This window comes from Centroberyx gerrardi, chromosome 22 (assembly GCF_048128805.1).
Source record: "Centroberyx gerrardi isolate f3 chromosome 22, fCenGer3.hap1.cur.20231027, whole genome shotgun sequence".
Taxonomy (NCBI): domain Eukaryota; kingdom Metazoa; phylum Chordata; class Actinopteri; order Beryciformes; family Berycidae; genus Centroberyx; species Centroberyx gerrardi.
Window position 1 is genome coordinate 19,415,082 of NC_136018.1, and position 14,512 is coordinate 19,429,593.

At 40.8% G+C, this 14,512-nt stretch overlaps 1 protein-coding gene and 1 long non-coding RNA gene across 7 annotated transcripts in view; both read left to right on the plus strand.

The window, feature by feature from the left end:
* The first annotated feature begins 2,327 nt into the window (after window positions 1-2,327).
* On the plus strand, window positions 2,328-3,046 carry LOC144543481 (uncharacterized). The gene is made up of 3 exons (XR_013507936.1): window positions 2,328-2,364; window positions 2,729-2,817; window positions 3,015-3,046. It is a non-coding gene; the product is annotated as an uncharacterized LOC144543481 (long non-coding RNA).
* A 1,617-nt stretch (window positions 3,047-4,663) lies between these two features.
* The window catches only part of LOC139918769 (leukocyte elastase inhibitor-like), a 36,711-nt gene continuing 26,862 nt past the window's right edge, over window positions 4,664-14,512 (plus strand). For 3 of the 6 annotated variants that reach the window (XR_013507938.1, XM_078291324.1, XM_078291322.1), the window contains exons 1-6: window positions 4,664-4,763; window positions 5,793-5,974; window positions 7,474-7,599; window positions 10,100-10,240; window positions 10,459-10,576; window positions 13,129-13,271. Coding sequence is in view for 5 of the 6 variants with exons in the window: in XM_078291324.1 (XP_078147450.1) it covers window positions 5,798-5,974; window positions 7,474-7,599; window positions 10,100-10,240; window positions 10,459-10,576; window positions 13,129-13,271 (705 nt within the window). In the remaining variant the exon portion in view is untranslated. The remainder of the gene's footprint in view (window positions 4,764-5,792; window positions 5,975-7,473; window positions 7,600-10,099; window positions 10,241-10,458; window positions 10,577-13,128; window positions 13,272-14,512) is intronic. The other 3 variants (XM_071908237.2, XM_078291323.1, XM_078291325.1) reach the window with 3 other exon arrangements.

Consider the following 14,512-nt stretch of genomic DNA (forward strand, 5'->3'; position numbering starts at 1 on the left):
TCACCTTTAGATGCAAGCCGGGAGGTGGGAACGGTCAGAAGGGCCCCGCCTGAGGATCTCAGGCTGCGCTTCGACTCATAGGGGATTAAAAGGTCAGAGATATAAGTAGGAGCCTGACCATGTAGTGCCTTGAAAGTTAAAAGCAAAATCTTAAAATCAATTCTAAATCTAATAGGAAGCCAGTGAAGAGAAGCTAAAATGGGGGTTACATGGTCTCGCCTTTTACTCTTAGTTAAAAGCCTTGCAGCTGCATTTTGCACTAATTGCAGGCGAGAGAGGGACTTTTGGTTTAGACAGGAATAGAGAGAGTTACAGTAGTCTAAGCGAGATGCAATGAAGGCATGGATAACCTTCTCAAGGTCGGCAAAGGACAAAAAGGACCTTATCTTTGATATGTTCCTCAACTGAAGGAAACAGGACCGTACCACACTTTTGACTTGTTCCTCGAAACAGAGGTCAGAACCAAAAATTACACCCAGGTTCCTGGCGAAAGGTTTAATATTGGCTGACCAGCTACCAAGTTTACATTGAATTAGGTGATTGAGTTTTGAGGCCCAAATACAATGATTTCTGATTTGCTGTCATTGAGTTGGAGGAAATTTTGAGACATCCAGCACTTAATATCGGAAAGGCAATTATTAAGAATATTGATGCTGGTCGAATCACTAGGATTTAGGGGAATATATAACTGCGTATCATCTGCATAACAGTGAAAATGTATATTATATTTGCGGATGATATCGCCGAGAGGAAGCATATAGATGGAGAAAAGTAGTGGGCCCAGGATTGATCCTTGAGGGACACCATACTTAAGAGGAACAGAAGAAGAAACGTTATTTCCTATCTCAACAGAGAAAGTTCTAGCAGCAAGATAAGAACTGAAAAAACTGAGGGCCAAGTCAGTAAGCCCCACCCAGTTTTCCAGACGATTGAGTAGTATTGCATGATCAACCGTATCAAAAGCTGCGCTAAGATCAAGGAGTATTAGGATTGAGCAGAGACCTTTATCTGTAGCAAGCAAAAGATCATTAGTCACCCTTAGGAGGGTGGTCTCTGTGCTGTGATGGGTTCTAAAGCCCGACTGAAATTTCTAAAAACGGTAATTTAGAATAGGCCTATAGTTGCAGAGGGCATGAGGATCCAGGTTAGGTTTTTTCAAGAGAGGTTGAACAATGGCATGTTTAAAATAAGAGGGGACCAGTAGACTTCACTGTACGACTCGCCCTGGTCGCTTATGGCAACTACCAGGACAGGACTATGGTGGTGAAGTACACTGATATATTTGATACACTACACACAGAAATCAACCATTTCCAAGCCTAGAAAACTGGGTGTGCACCTTGATCCACAGGAACATAACCACATCTTTGGTCAAACTCTTCTATGTGCCACAGCAACCATCACTCATACAAACAACCTCAAACATAGTCTGTGTTTCAGTGGAGAGTATTAGTGTCACATGATGGTCTAAATGCTGTTTCAGAGGCTTTCCCACCCTGACATTTGAGGGAAAACACTGAATCCTTATCATTGTTGGAATTTTTTTGGCATGAAAATGGTCAGATTGTATATCGGCACAAATGATCAGAGCTATTGGCCACTCTTCAATGCAACAATACAGGCCGGTATCAGACTTCAAAAACCCATAGGCCTATCAGTCTAACCCAACATACAACAAGTTACAAATCTTCAACCCCAGTTTTCAAAATACTCAACCAAACAACAAAATGGGCTCAGCAGCGTGAGGTACATTGCCATTATCTGTTTTTTAGCAATGTTTAAATGCTTTTGGGTGGAGTTTTCCCTTAAAATGCATGAGCAGAGACACAGACCGTGTACTGTAAGCTATACAAACTTAATCATTATGTATAGATGGGTAGTGGACAGAAGAGACACATTTTTACAACACTAAATTAGAAGCTTTTACCTCTGTAACTTGGTTTGTTGTTTGACAAAATTTGGTCTGGCAAAAGTAAACACAAGCATATGATGTTGTACTGGCTGCACCAAGCCAACTAGAGACACTGTAGCTAGAATTGCCTTCAAAATACATTCAGTCATTACAATAAATATGGAGGGAAATTCTAGCTGTTAAATAGATGTTTTTTTCACAGGATATTTTAACAGCTATGTAGGTCTACAGGGCTGCCAAAAATATACAAAGAAATTCTCAAACACATATGCTGTATAGATATAGTTTTGTATATAGCTATTAGCCTACATCTATGTATGTATGCTATATACATTGTGTTATTAGATTTATATGTTTGTATATTTATATTTTTCAGCCAAACAAAAGATGAATAATCTTTTATGGGGTTAAAGAGAACAAGTACAGATCCTGTACAGGCCCATGGCGCATGTGTTGAATTCCACTAGCTGCGGCCACACTGATCCGACGGAAAACGGACAGAATTATTGACGAATAGATTTGTCCATTGGGCTGTTTTGGAACGTCATCATGGTGGGAGAGGCAGAAATACAGTAGCCTAGCTTTGCTCATAATGGTGCTACTTCATAGAAAAAAGAAGAAACAGACTATACAATATAAATTAAATAAGAAACTGACCTGGAAAACCTACAGTCATCCCAACGTTATACCAGGATTTCTCCATTTTATCTTTGTTTTGGTTGTACCGTTTTCATCAGTCCTGTCTGGACAACAGACAGCTCTTATTGAGAATTAATTTAAATGTATGGAGACGGACAGACACAATGGATCAGTCAGTGTTGCCGCGGCTAACGTAACTTAAATACCACAGGTAATAACGTTACCTGCCGTTAAAGTTTGTAGGGCAGCGGAAGACGTGGATGTCTGTAAATTAATGGCGGAGAGTGTGGCTCACTGTGTGGGAGCAATGGTCAGCTAGCGCGACACGGTTATCAGTTAAATTACCTATTCCCCTTTCTATTCCACTAACGCCACTTCAATACCACAATAACGTTACCTACCGTTAAGGTTTACAGGGCAGCAGAAGACGTGGATGTCTGTAAATCGGCAGGTAAATCGGCAGGTAAATCGGCGGAGAGTGGGGCTCACTGTGTGGGACTGGCATTTTATCAGTGTGTGGTACTGAATGTGGCTTTTAGCCCATATAGGCAAGAGGCCATCTCTTACTCAAAGACGCCCTCTAGAGGCCATCTCACAAAGCGACATCTAATGAAGAGACAGGTGTATGACTGACTGCCTGACTAAGCTAAATGTACCTACGGAGAAGTGTTGCCGGTTACCAGACTCGCTTTGCCAGTGAGTGAAGAGGTAGGTAGCAAGTTTACAAGTTCAATAAGTTTACTAGTTGAACAAGTTTACTGAACAAGTTTACTCGCTCGCTTCATCGATTCCACCATTACGAAAAAAAAATTCAGGAATTGGAGGGGGCTTTTAAACAGCGAGGGAGGTTAAGCTAGTTTTAAAAAAAAAGAAAAGCTACTGAATGGAGTGGGAGGAGCTTCAAGTCGGTCTGGGTTTTGACAACAAGCTTTAGAAAAGAGGTGAAAACAGCAACACAGCTGGATATTGGTTTATATCATTATGTCTCAATGAAATCTCCACATAGCACACATTAGCTTCGGGATTGGTTATACGGTCTGACTATTGCAGGTTTAAGCATTATTTTGGACAATACATAAACAAGGTTGAAAAATGTCTTCATATTTCTTGGGTAGCACTTCAGTGCTTCACTGACCTCAAGGCTGGAGAATTGTCTTCTGAAGAAACACAAGCAGAGAATATGAAGCAGTTTGTTGATGAAAACATGACACACAAATCATTCCCATTGATGACAAAGTAAACATAATGTCCCACTATATGTTCAGATGACAGTAACTAACTTCACATAACAGATTTTAATTTAGCTGACAAGAAAGGATTTGAACTATTTTTAATGCTGCTTCAACATCTGCATTGATAATTGAAGTTATAATCTTTTTTGTTTGAGGGTTTTTGTACCACTCACATTTGAGTGCAACAGAAATTCCTCAAGTGAATCTGCCTGCAGCCCATTCTCCTCTTTCCAGTGAAATCTGGTGAAAGGTGGACCCACCTATAGCATCATGTGAAAACACAAAGGTGATGGCAGTTCTACCTGGAGGCGTCAGAGAATATTGGTCACCAGAGTGACCAATATGGCGCCAAAACTGCCGTTGTCCAACTGCTTGTAGATCTCACTGTATATTACAGTATGAAATGATTTGTTTTACCTTATATCTATCTAATGCTGAATGTAAGCACAGAATATCACAATGCAGTTGTACAATGTCATACTGTAGTCAAAACATATAGGCTACATGTGACAAGTCTAGACTACATTAGACTGACATTTTACAATAACTTGATTGAGAGTTTGGGAACATTTGCTAGTGGGTTGATATGGAAAACTATGCAAGGTTACATTTACATTCATATTTTAGACATTTAGCTATCCAGGCATACCTTAGAATGAGTGCAACAATACCATACATCACACACCCAATAGTTAGGAGTGCATTGATTCATTTAGATCTAAGTTTCTCCAATCCATTTGTGATCTAACTTTGGGAGCACATCAGCCCTTCTAACTTCTCCAATCAAACCTGGTTTTCCCCTTTCGACTTGCCGTAGATTGACACAGACCTTCCTTGATGACAATGCGGGTGTTCAGGTTGACAGCTTGGGCGTGTCGACCATGTAAACATTAGGAGGATGGCTCAACCTGAGAAAGTCTTCCTGTGACAGAGGCAGTAGGATACTGATTACTTGTCGACCAGAAGAAGCGCGTCTGTAAGTAAGTACAGGAGACTGTTGGGAGGTTCATGCCTCATTCAGTCCCTATAAATGGGTTATGATGAGGGTTGTAGGGAGTCACTTTGACAAAGTTTTGACAGTAAGGTTGTTGATCTTGTTTTGCAAAGGCTACAGTAGAATAGCTGCAACTGTGGGTTTCAGCATTGTAACTCTTGTCAAAGACACTCAGAAAAGGGTTTTTTCATGTTGTTGCTTGCCCATTGCTTGACTTTAGGTCTGTAGTACAAGTATAATGTCTATAATGATACGGCATGATGCGACTTTCACGACTATGTCTGCCTAACTGACTGACTAATGCCTAGTCCATCCCATAAGGGATAGTATCGATAGGTGCCATTCTCTGATATGGAAACAACAGTATAATGTCTATAATGATGCGGCATGATGCGACTTTAAAGACTATGTCATTCTGTAATGCCTAGTCTACCCCATAAGGCATTTTAGTCCCGATAGGTGCCGTTGTCTTATATGGAAGAAACACCGCACCATATCCAATAAAAGATTTGGCAGTTTAATGTTGCGTTACCTATCAGCCAAAGCACATACTTGGTAGAACATTACTTTAGACGTCCTCTGAGGAAATAGAGTGTGCTAGCAAATTCGGCATACATGTAATCCACCAAACAGTACTTTATTTCAATAAAATATCAACTTTTAGAATTGGTTCACACTCGCTGCCGCCTATCACGGTGCATTTAAGTAGTGTAAATATCAGGCGCACTAATTCTTAAAGTTGACATTTTATTGTAATAAGTGCTGCTTGGTCTATTGCATGCATGCCGAAATGATGACTGGGTCCTAACAATTCGTAAAAGTTCTTAAGTCATGTTTTATCAGGTATGTAAGCTTGCAGATCATCAAAGCAACTTAAAATTGCCAGTTTTTTCAATGGAGTTCGGCGAAAGTTTTTCTGTGTACAAGAGAGAATACAACATATCAGATCTAAAGGGATATGAGATACAGTTGATAATGTAATGATTAATAATGTGCTGTATTTTCTTTGCATCAGACACAATGGCAACATCAACCCCACTAACCGAGGCCAACACCAGCTTCTCCCTGGCTTTGTTCAAAAAGCTGAGTGAAGACGACAAGACCGGCAATGTCTTCTACTCTCCCTTCAGCATCTCCTCAGCTCTGGCTATGGTATTGCTGGGAGCCAGGGGCAACACAGCCACACAGATGTCAGAGGTACACACACACATACACACACACACACACACACACACACACACACACATACACACACACCTCTCCCACTGAAAATTAATACCACAAAACACATCCAATTGAACCTGAGGAGTGTTTCTACAGCATACACTGACATGTCATTGCAAGTCTGTGTACCTGGTTAAGATGGATGTTGGAATTTCAACACCATTTCTTTACATTACCGCAAAAGAAAAGGTGTGGTCATTATTTTCTCTCCTTCTTTATCGATGTCTGTCAGATTTTACCTTCAGAGGGTGAGAATATGCAGGTTGATATTAGGACCACTGATGTATGGATGAATTGAAAAATGGGTAAAGCAATGATCTCCAGTTGGTGATCACCGTAAGGCAAAGTTACAGTTACATTAAAGTAATTGTCTGGCAGAGTGGAGTGGGTGTGGCAGGAGACAGTGCCTGTTCTGCCAGATCTATTCATAGTATTCTGTTACATCATCACACAGCCATCTTGGTAGGAAAATAACAGGCGATTGTAATAAATTAACAGGTGATTACAATCAAAATCTTCTCCAATGGGCCCAGTGTCTCTTCTTGGTGGTCCGTGACATGAAAACTTATGAGAGGTCCTGTCATCATAACTAATAGTCTATAAGCATATGTTTTTTATTCCATAATATATCAAATGTTATCCTAGGCTTAATTTCAGTAAACTAAAGGCCCAGTCAAAAGGGCAAAGGACCTGTTTGATGGTATAAAAGCAGCAGCATTAAAAGCAGCAGTTGTGAATGCACATCAGGTTGTTTGACCTTTTTAAAGCCTGCAGCATTGTCCCTCTGCAACCTATGTGAGCTTCTGCTCAGGCTTACACCTATATTTAGATACTTAGACCTATTCTATTTTTTGGTATGAAAATGTTTGAATTTAAATATATTGAATATCATCACAAAATATCAGCTATTGGCAGCTTCAATCCAAAAATATCGGTATCACCAGCAGTCCAACCCTAGTTCTGCTGTCTCTCCATTTGCATTAGAATGTGCTGTGTGAATGTGAATGTGTTGCCATGTAAGCTGTCAATATGTCTGTTCACCAGTATCACCGAAACAAATTCTTGTACATTCATGGTACTTTGCAAGGAACGTTGCAGGTTAACAGAAGAGTGTGATGCTGAGTCATCAGTTGTAGTGATGTGTGTGTGTACATGCATACCTGGGTGTGTTGTGAGTGTGTGTGTGTGTGTGTGTGTGTGTGTGTGTGTGTGTGTGTGTGTGTGAAAGTGGAGAGGCGACAGTATCATGAGGCTGCTGTGAGGATTATTTTCACTACCTAGTTACCAGAGAGTGCAGCCGCCTGGTCTCTTAACCTGATTGTTAACCCGCTGGCCAACAATTACATCACACATACCACAGTCTGTTGATAGGTCTTTTCTTGTCCTGCACACACACACACACACACACACATACACACATTTAACTTCACAGTGATCCTAATGATGGGAAGCGCTACTGATTGCACCTCCAGGTCCTCTGCTTCACTAAGGCAGAGCAGCCGAGGCAGGCAGGAGCAGAGCAGATGCAGATGCAGATGCAGCAGCAGATGCAGCAGCAGGTCCAGCTCAGCAGACTGCCACAGTATCTGCTGAAGGTGGTAACAGAGCCAACAGTAAAGGAATGATGAACTAACTGAGGGGCGTTGTACTAACAGAGGGGCTGGTTGGTGTCATTGGTGAGAGGATCCAGAAACCAATACAGACTGTTAACAGGTGAAGGTGCTTCCTGGGAGAATCTCACTTGTTTCCCCACTCTCTTGCTTGCTGATGTCTGATCTGTCTCATCTCTGTAAATACAACTTGGAAATATTGGGCAGAACAATGCAAGGGCACAACCCTGGTTATGTGCTGTATACTGTAAATTCAACGTGCTTGGACTTCTTCAGCTCCAAAGCAGGACTTGCCAACTTCATAGTGTTACATAATGTACAGGAATGTTGTCCTTCTTTTTCTTATATGTGGGTTTTTCCTGGTGTGTTTTTTTCTGTGATAAGCAGCTGTGTCTAAAATGGAAATTACAGGAAACTACAGCGGTTGCAGATAGGCTTGAACACACACACACACACACACACACACACACACACACACACACACACACACAAAAGACTATGTACTTGTAGTTTAGGTTGATGGTTGGTGTCTTGCTGATTTGGATGCAAACAATCCTGAATTTGCCCATTGAAAAGTAGAAGGGCTTTTTGTTGTCGTTGTGAGTTGACTGTAAAACAACATCAGGGTTGGTGGCTAGTTTTGTTTTGTTTTGTTTATGTCAATGTTTATTTCCTTGGGTTCTTTTACGCCAGTGTTGATGGTGTTAATGCTTTTCTTTTTTCTGCTGTTTTCTCTTGTCTCACTCTTATCTATTTTTTTCCATATTCCTCCAATCAATATTGAGTTGCAATTTTGTGATGTGAACCTGACATGCATATAGGGTGACCAGATACCAACAGAACAAATGTGGGACAAATGGTAAGTTAATGTGAGACAATGTGGGACGGGTTACCAATGCTAAGAGGTAGCCTAAAATTTTGATATACTGTCTATGTAAGTTAAAAAAGAAACATTTCTCTTCTGCCTATCGGCCTGTAAACATCTCTGCAGCCCACGATAACGGTCTGTAACTACAAGTTGCAGACTGGGCTTTGCTAGGTTTGCTATAAGAAAGATGAAAAGATGAGATGAGAAAACAATGAGAGGTGTTTGTAATTCCAGAAGGACACTAATTGCAGCATAAGAAATCTATATTGACATCCAACATGCAACATGTTGTATTTGCCTCCGTGCGAAATTGAAAAACTCTTGCAAAGAATGCAAAAAACTCTTTGCGAATCGCATTCCACTGGACTTACCCAGTTATATGTAGTTTTCCATTCAGTGTTAAAGCTACATCTTCTTTTCTTTTTAGCAGTGTCTATATTGCCTCCAATTCAATTGTCTGTGTTTATTTGACAGTTTCCCTGTGGCCAGCAAAGATGATAGGTCTACACTTGACCCACGTGCACCCAGGTTGATAGACAACCAGCACAGCCCCTTGAGAAACAGCTGTCACTGATCACTTCACAACCATTGGACACCAGGCTTTTAAAAGTTTGTGCTCTGCAGTGTTTTGACAACTGAAGGGCCAATCGTAATGCGGGACATCATCTCAATATGTGGGACGCGGGACAACGGCTTAAAATGCTGTGCAGTACAACATAAAGCGGGACCCCTGGTCACCCTACATGCAATCAGCAGCGGGTAGTGTTCTCAGATAAAAATAAACTGACACTACTGACAGCTTAAAGGAACAGGAGTTTTTGGGAGATTGTCCCAAAACCATAGACACCAAAATCATCCATACAGTATGTTCCTGGTAGATCATTTGCTCCAGTGCTCCATGCTGACTCTTTAGCATACGCTATGTTGAGTAATAGTAGGCGACTAGCATTATCCAAAGTAGAGACTGACCTTTTAATATAATTGATAATAATAATTGTAATAAAAAGTTTCAAGTGGTTTTTACTATATGGCCTGTAGATTCATACATTTTAAAAATGAAATAGACTATCAGTAAATCAATACAGCTGATGTAGACAGATTTATTTTGGAACTATTTCAGGTGAACAGCGATGTATTCATCTACTGTGCAGTGATTCCGAAGGAAACTGGGAAAGTAGTCCCTGCTGGTTCAAAACAGTTTGTTATTTTTATATAACATTTCAAGTAAATTTGACCAATTTCCTACACAAAACTGACAGACTAAGCCGCATATCATTTAAGATAACTAACCATTTAGCTTTAGAGCTGCTAAAAGTTCTCATTTTGTCACTTTGAGATAATACTAGTCGCCTACTACCACTCACCATAGTGTCTGCTAAAGAGTTAGCATGGAGCTCCAGAGGCAATCTACTGGGGACACATGGATCATTTTAGTGTCTATGTTCCCATAGCTTAACAGGTAAGTTAACCAGCGGGACAATCTCCCAAAAACCAGGTGTATTCCTTTGAGTCCACAGTTTCTACTATGCATGCAGCTGTATTAACCTGGTTCAAACTAGTCTTCCTCTGCCACTAGCTCAATGCCTCTCTGTAAATCTGGTCTTCTTCGGCTGTCCGCAGTGCCTGAACGTCCAGAAGGTTCAGGAGGACGTCCATGTCGGCTTCAACAAACTGATGAGCGAGCTGAACAAGCCTGAAGCCCCGTACGCCCTCAGCCTGGCCAACAGGCTGTATGGAGAGAAGTCCTACCAGTTTGTTGAGGTGTGTGTGTGTGTGTGTGTGTGTGTGTGTGTGTGTGTGTATGCACCTGTATGGGCAGGTGTGGGTGTGTCTACACAAAGGTAGTCCTGATGGAATGAGAGGCACAGATAGGAATCTTTATGCTGGCTGTAATACCTTTTTGTGCCATTACTGTCAATGAATGAATGAATTAGATTATTTAGGAATCAGTAGTACTAAATACATATTGATGGTTTCAGGATTTCCTAGCAGAAACCAAGAAGCACTACAACGCAGAGCTGGAGTCTGTGGACTTCAAAACCAGTCCAGAGGCAGCCAGGAACAACATCAACAGCTGGGTGGAGAAGCAGACCCAAGGTGGATCACACACACACACACACACACACACACACACACACACACACACACTCATCAAAATCAACCATGTGTTTGGAATGAGACAGGAGAATGGGAGGAAGTGGAAAACCTGTTGAGATGAACACCATGTTTTTGTTGCTTCACTACAGTGTCACTCTCCTTGTGTGTGTATGCATCAGTAGCTGGGATTTCAAGTATTTTTATGCAGACAGACAAGCTTACGCACTCACTTGCACACACATGTATGCAAGTGAGCATGTATTTGGTGGACGGTTTCAGCAAAAGTGTCATACAGTACCATGAGTGCATACATTTTTGCCATAGGTGGCCCCATTGAAATGAACCTGAATGAGAACTTTGTATGAGAAAGGCTGAATGCAGATGGCCATTGTTTTAAAAATGTCCTTAATATTGCAGAAAAGTTTTTGTTTGCCTTAGGCGGCAAAGTTTTGTGTTGATATAGAAATTCTGTGATAAACAGTATTGGAAATGTATTGGTCGAATAATCAAATCAAATCAAGAATAAAACACTATGATACAATACAATAAAATGACACAAAAGATTAATCAAATACAAATCATAAAAATACACGGCTAAAAAGGTATGTTTTCAGATTACGTTTGAAGGAGTTGATAGACTGACATGCCCTCAGATCCTCTGGCAGGCTGTTCCAGAGTCAAGGACCAATGACACTGAAAGCTGCCTCTCCATAAGTCCTGGTCCTCACCGGAGGGACAACTAAAAGGCCAGTGCCAGAGGACCTGAGGGGTCTACATGGTTGATAACTGGTGAACGTGTCTGCCATATAGTCGGGCGCAAGGCCATTTAACGACTTAAATACTAATAGAAGAATTTTAAAATCAATTCTAAAGCTGATGGGTAACCAATGAAGGGACTTTAAGACGTCCGAAGGTGTAATATGTGCTCTCCTCCTGGTCTTGGTCAGCACCCGAGCTGCCGCATTTTGAATTAATTGTAAAGTGTTAATGGAGTTTTTGGGGAGACCATTACAGTAGAGAGCATTACAGTAGTCCAACCTGCTGGTGATAAAAGCATGAACTAAAATTTCTGCATCTTTTTGATTTAAAAATGGTCTAACTTTAGCTATATTACACAAAATGGCTTTGTTACCTTTCCAATGTGAGATTTAAAACCAAGATCTGAATCTAAAATGACACACAAGTTTTTTAACCTCAGCTTTAGTCTGTGAAACCATACTGCCCATATGTGATAGGAGAAGCTCTCTACTTTGCTTGCGTCCAATGATTAAAATTTCAGTTTTTTCTTCATTAAGTTTAAGAAAATTCATATTCATCCATTCATCAATGGCAGCGAGACAGGCAGTCAATGGGAGGAGGGCGTTTGGGTCAGTTGGCTCCACAGATACATAAAGCTGTGTGTCATCAGCGTAAAAGTGAAAATTTACCCCATATTGGCGAATGACATAGCCTAAAGGTAACATATATAAAGAGAAAAGGAGAGGCCCAAGAATGCTTCCCTGAGGAATTCCAAAATCAACGTTAAAGTTACCGATGAATCAAGATTTTATGATCAATCATGTCGAAGGCGGCACTTAAGTCTAACAGAATAAGGATTGCTACATTACCTGCATCAACGCTTAGTCTAAGGTCGTTAACTATTTTAACAAGTGCGGTCTCAGTACTGTGGTTCGCTCTGAAACCAGACTGGAATCGTTCCATGATCTTGTTTTCCTTGAGGTATTACTTGATTATAGACCACTTTCTCAAGCACTTTGCCTAGTAAGGGTATGTTGGAGATGGGGCGGTAATTATTAAGGACACTGCTATCCAGTTTTGGCTTCTTTAGTAAAGGTTTAACTATTGCAGATTTAAAAGCATTTGTAAAAACACCAGATAATGAGGAGTTTAAAATGTGAAGAGTGTGGGAAGAAAGACTAACAAAACTATCCTTGAAGAGTCGAGTGGGAATGGGGTCAAGTAGATGATTTCATTCCCATCACTACTTTATGAAGCGTAGCTCCAGCTATTGGAGTAAAGTTATTCAGTGTAGCAGAGCAGGGTTGGGTGGAAGGTCCAGTACCAGGTCCCCGCTCGTGTTCTTAATGCTGGATCTTATGACTTTTGAATTTTATTCTTAAAAAATAAGGCAAAGTCTTCACAGGATAAATTATTGACCAGATTGGAATTTTGAAATGGATGGAGCAAGCTATTAAGTGACAAAACAATATTCTGGGATTATGGTTTTTCAATGGTATTGTCAATGATTATATTGGAGAAGTAAGTCTGTCTGAATAAGTAATGACGTAGCGCAAAGACTCTTTCCATTTACCTTGTCGATGTGTTTTCTGATGCAGCTGCATTCTCCCTGCAGAAAGACTATTCCCTTCAACCCACCTGATTTAAATAGAGATAAGGCGCATTTTATTTTTCCGTCATTTCCAAAGTTGTCTCAAAACTTGCTTGACTTTTGGATGGAAACAAAGCTATAGTCTGTTTGTTGTATCCAGCGCTGCATCTTTGTTTCAAACGTCATTGGTTCCTTGTGTGTTTGTGTCTGTGCCGTTCACCAGATAAAATCAAGGAGGTGCTGGTCCAAGGTGTGGTGGACAACATGACCAGGCTAGTGCTGGTCAACGCCATCTACTTCAAAGGCAACTGGGACAAGAAGTTCAAGGAGGACTTCACCAAAGACGCTCAGTTTAGACTCAACAAGGTAACGCTGCACAAAGGCAAAAACTGACCGCAGACAGCGACAGTCTGTAGTGGTTTCTGAAGTTGTACTGCATGGTAGAATATACTATAACTGAGGTTTCTAATCACTGGCATGTGCAGGGTTACTGGTAAAGTACAGGATGATGTAAGTGGGGTGTTTGAGTTGGATGGGGATTTATTGGTTGGAAGTGATTTTCATCATCATGTTGTATCATGTTTGAGAGCCTCTGTGTATGTTGTATTGTATTGTATGTTTTGTGTTGGACCCCCTCGAAAACGAGATGGTTCATCTCAAGGGGCTATCCATTAAATAAAAAAATGTATATATGTTTGTAATCTGATGCAAGCACGACTCAGTAAGGTCAGGTTAAAAAAGAGATTGTTAGTTGTTTGTTAGTTGTTTATTTTCCAGACAGGGAAAGTCAGGGAATTTGATACATTATCTGGGGAATATCAGGGAATTTTACATATGGTCCACAGAATGTATTTTACATCTTGTCTTGCACATTCATTGCATTAGATAATTTTCAGCCTGACTGGAGTGGAAACCAGACCGTCCACTCCTTCAGAACAACATTGACAAAATGTTTTTAGTTCATGGAAGCACTCTGACTTAGTAATGAAAAGTCATGGAATTTCACATCAGGGCCACAGTGGGAACCCTGACTATAGGAAACAGTGGAAAGCAGAGACAGAAAGGGGTGAAGGGAATGAAATATGATTACTTATAATCTCTAATACAAGGCCATCTGTAGGACACATTTTTTGTTTTTGCATTATGTAGGTCTGTTAGTCAAGCCCAGAAGCGGCATGGTAACATTTCACAATGGTGCTGTCAAACTTCCAAGTCCTCCAAAGACCTTACAACATCAAAGATCCTTTCATTCTTGGGTTGCTACGGTCCAGTAAAGCTGTGATGATTTATGAGTCTTCCTCGTGGTGTGGACAGACACACCTTTTTTCCCACACAGAGTGGTAAAGAAATAAAAAGGTGGTGCTTGAGAAAGTGCACCGAGTTTGAGGCTGCGGCCACGCCCGTGTTGTGCAACATGAGACTCCCCCACACATCTGACCTGACCTTTCTTTATCTTGCTGAGAAATGATTTTGTAATGCGAAAGTTGCTGAGAAAGTTGCATCAGACTTTCCTCACTTCCACACCACAGGATATTGAAAAAGTGAGTCCTCAGGTCAGAACTGTAACAGGAGAATGACAGAGTGTTTAGTGTACACACTATACATGC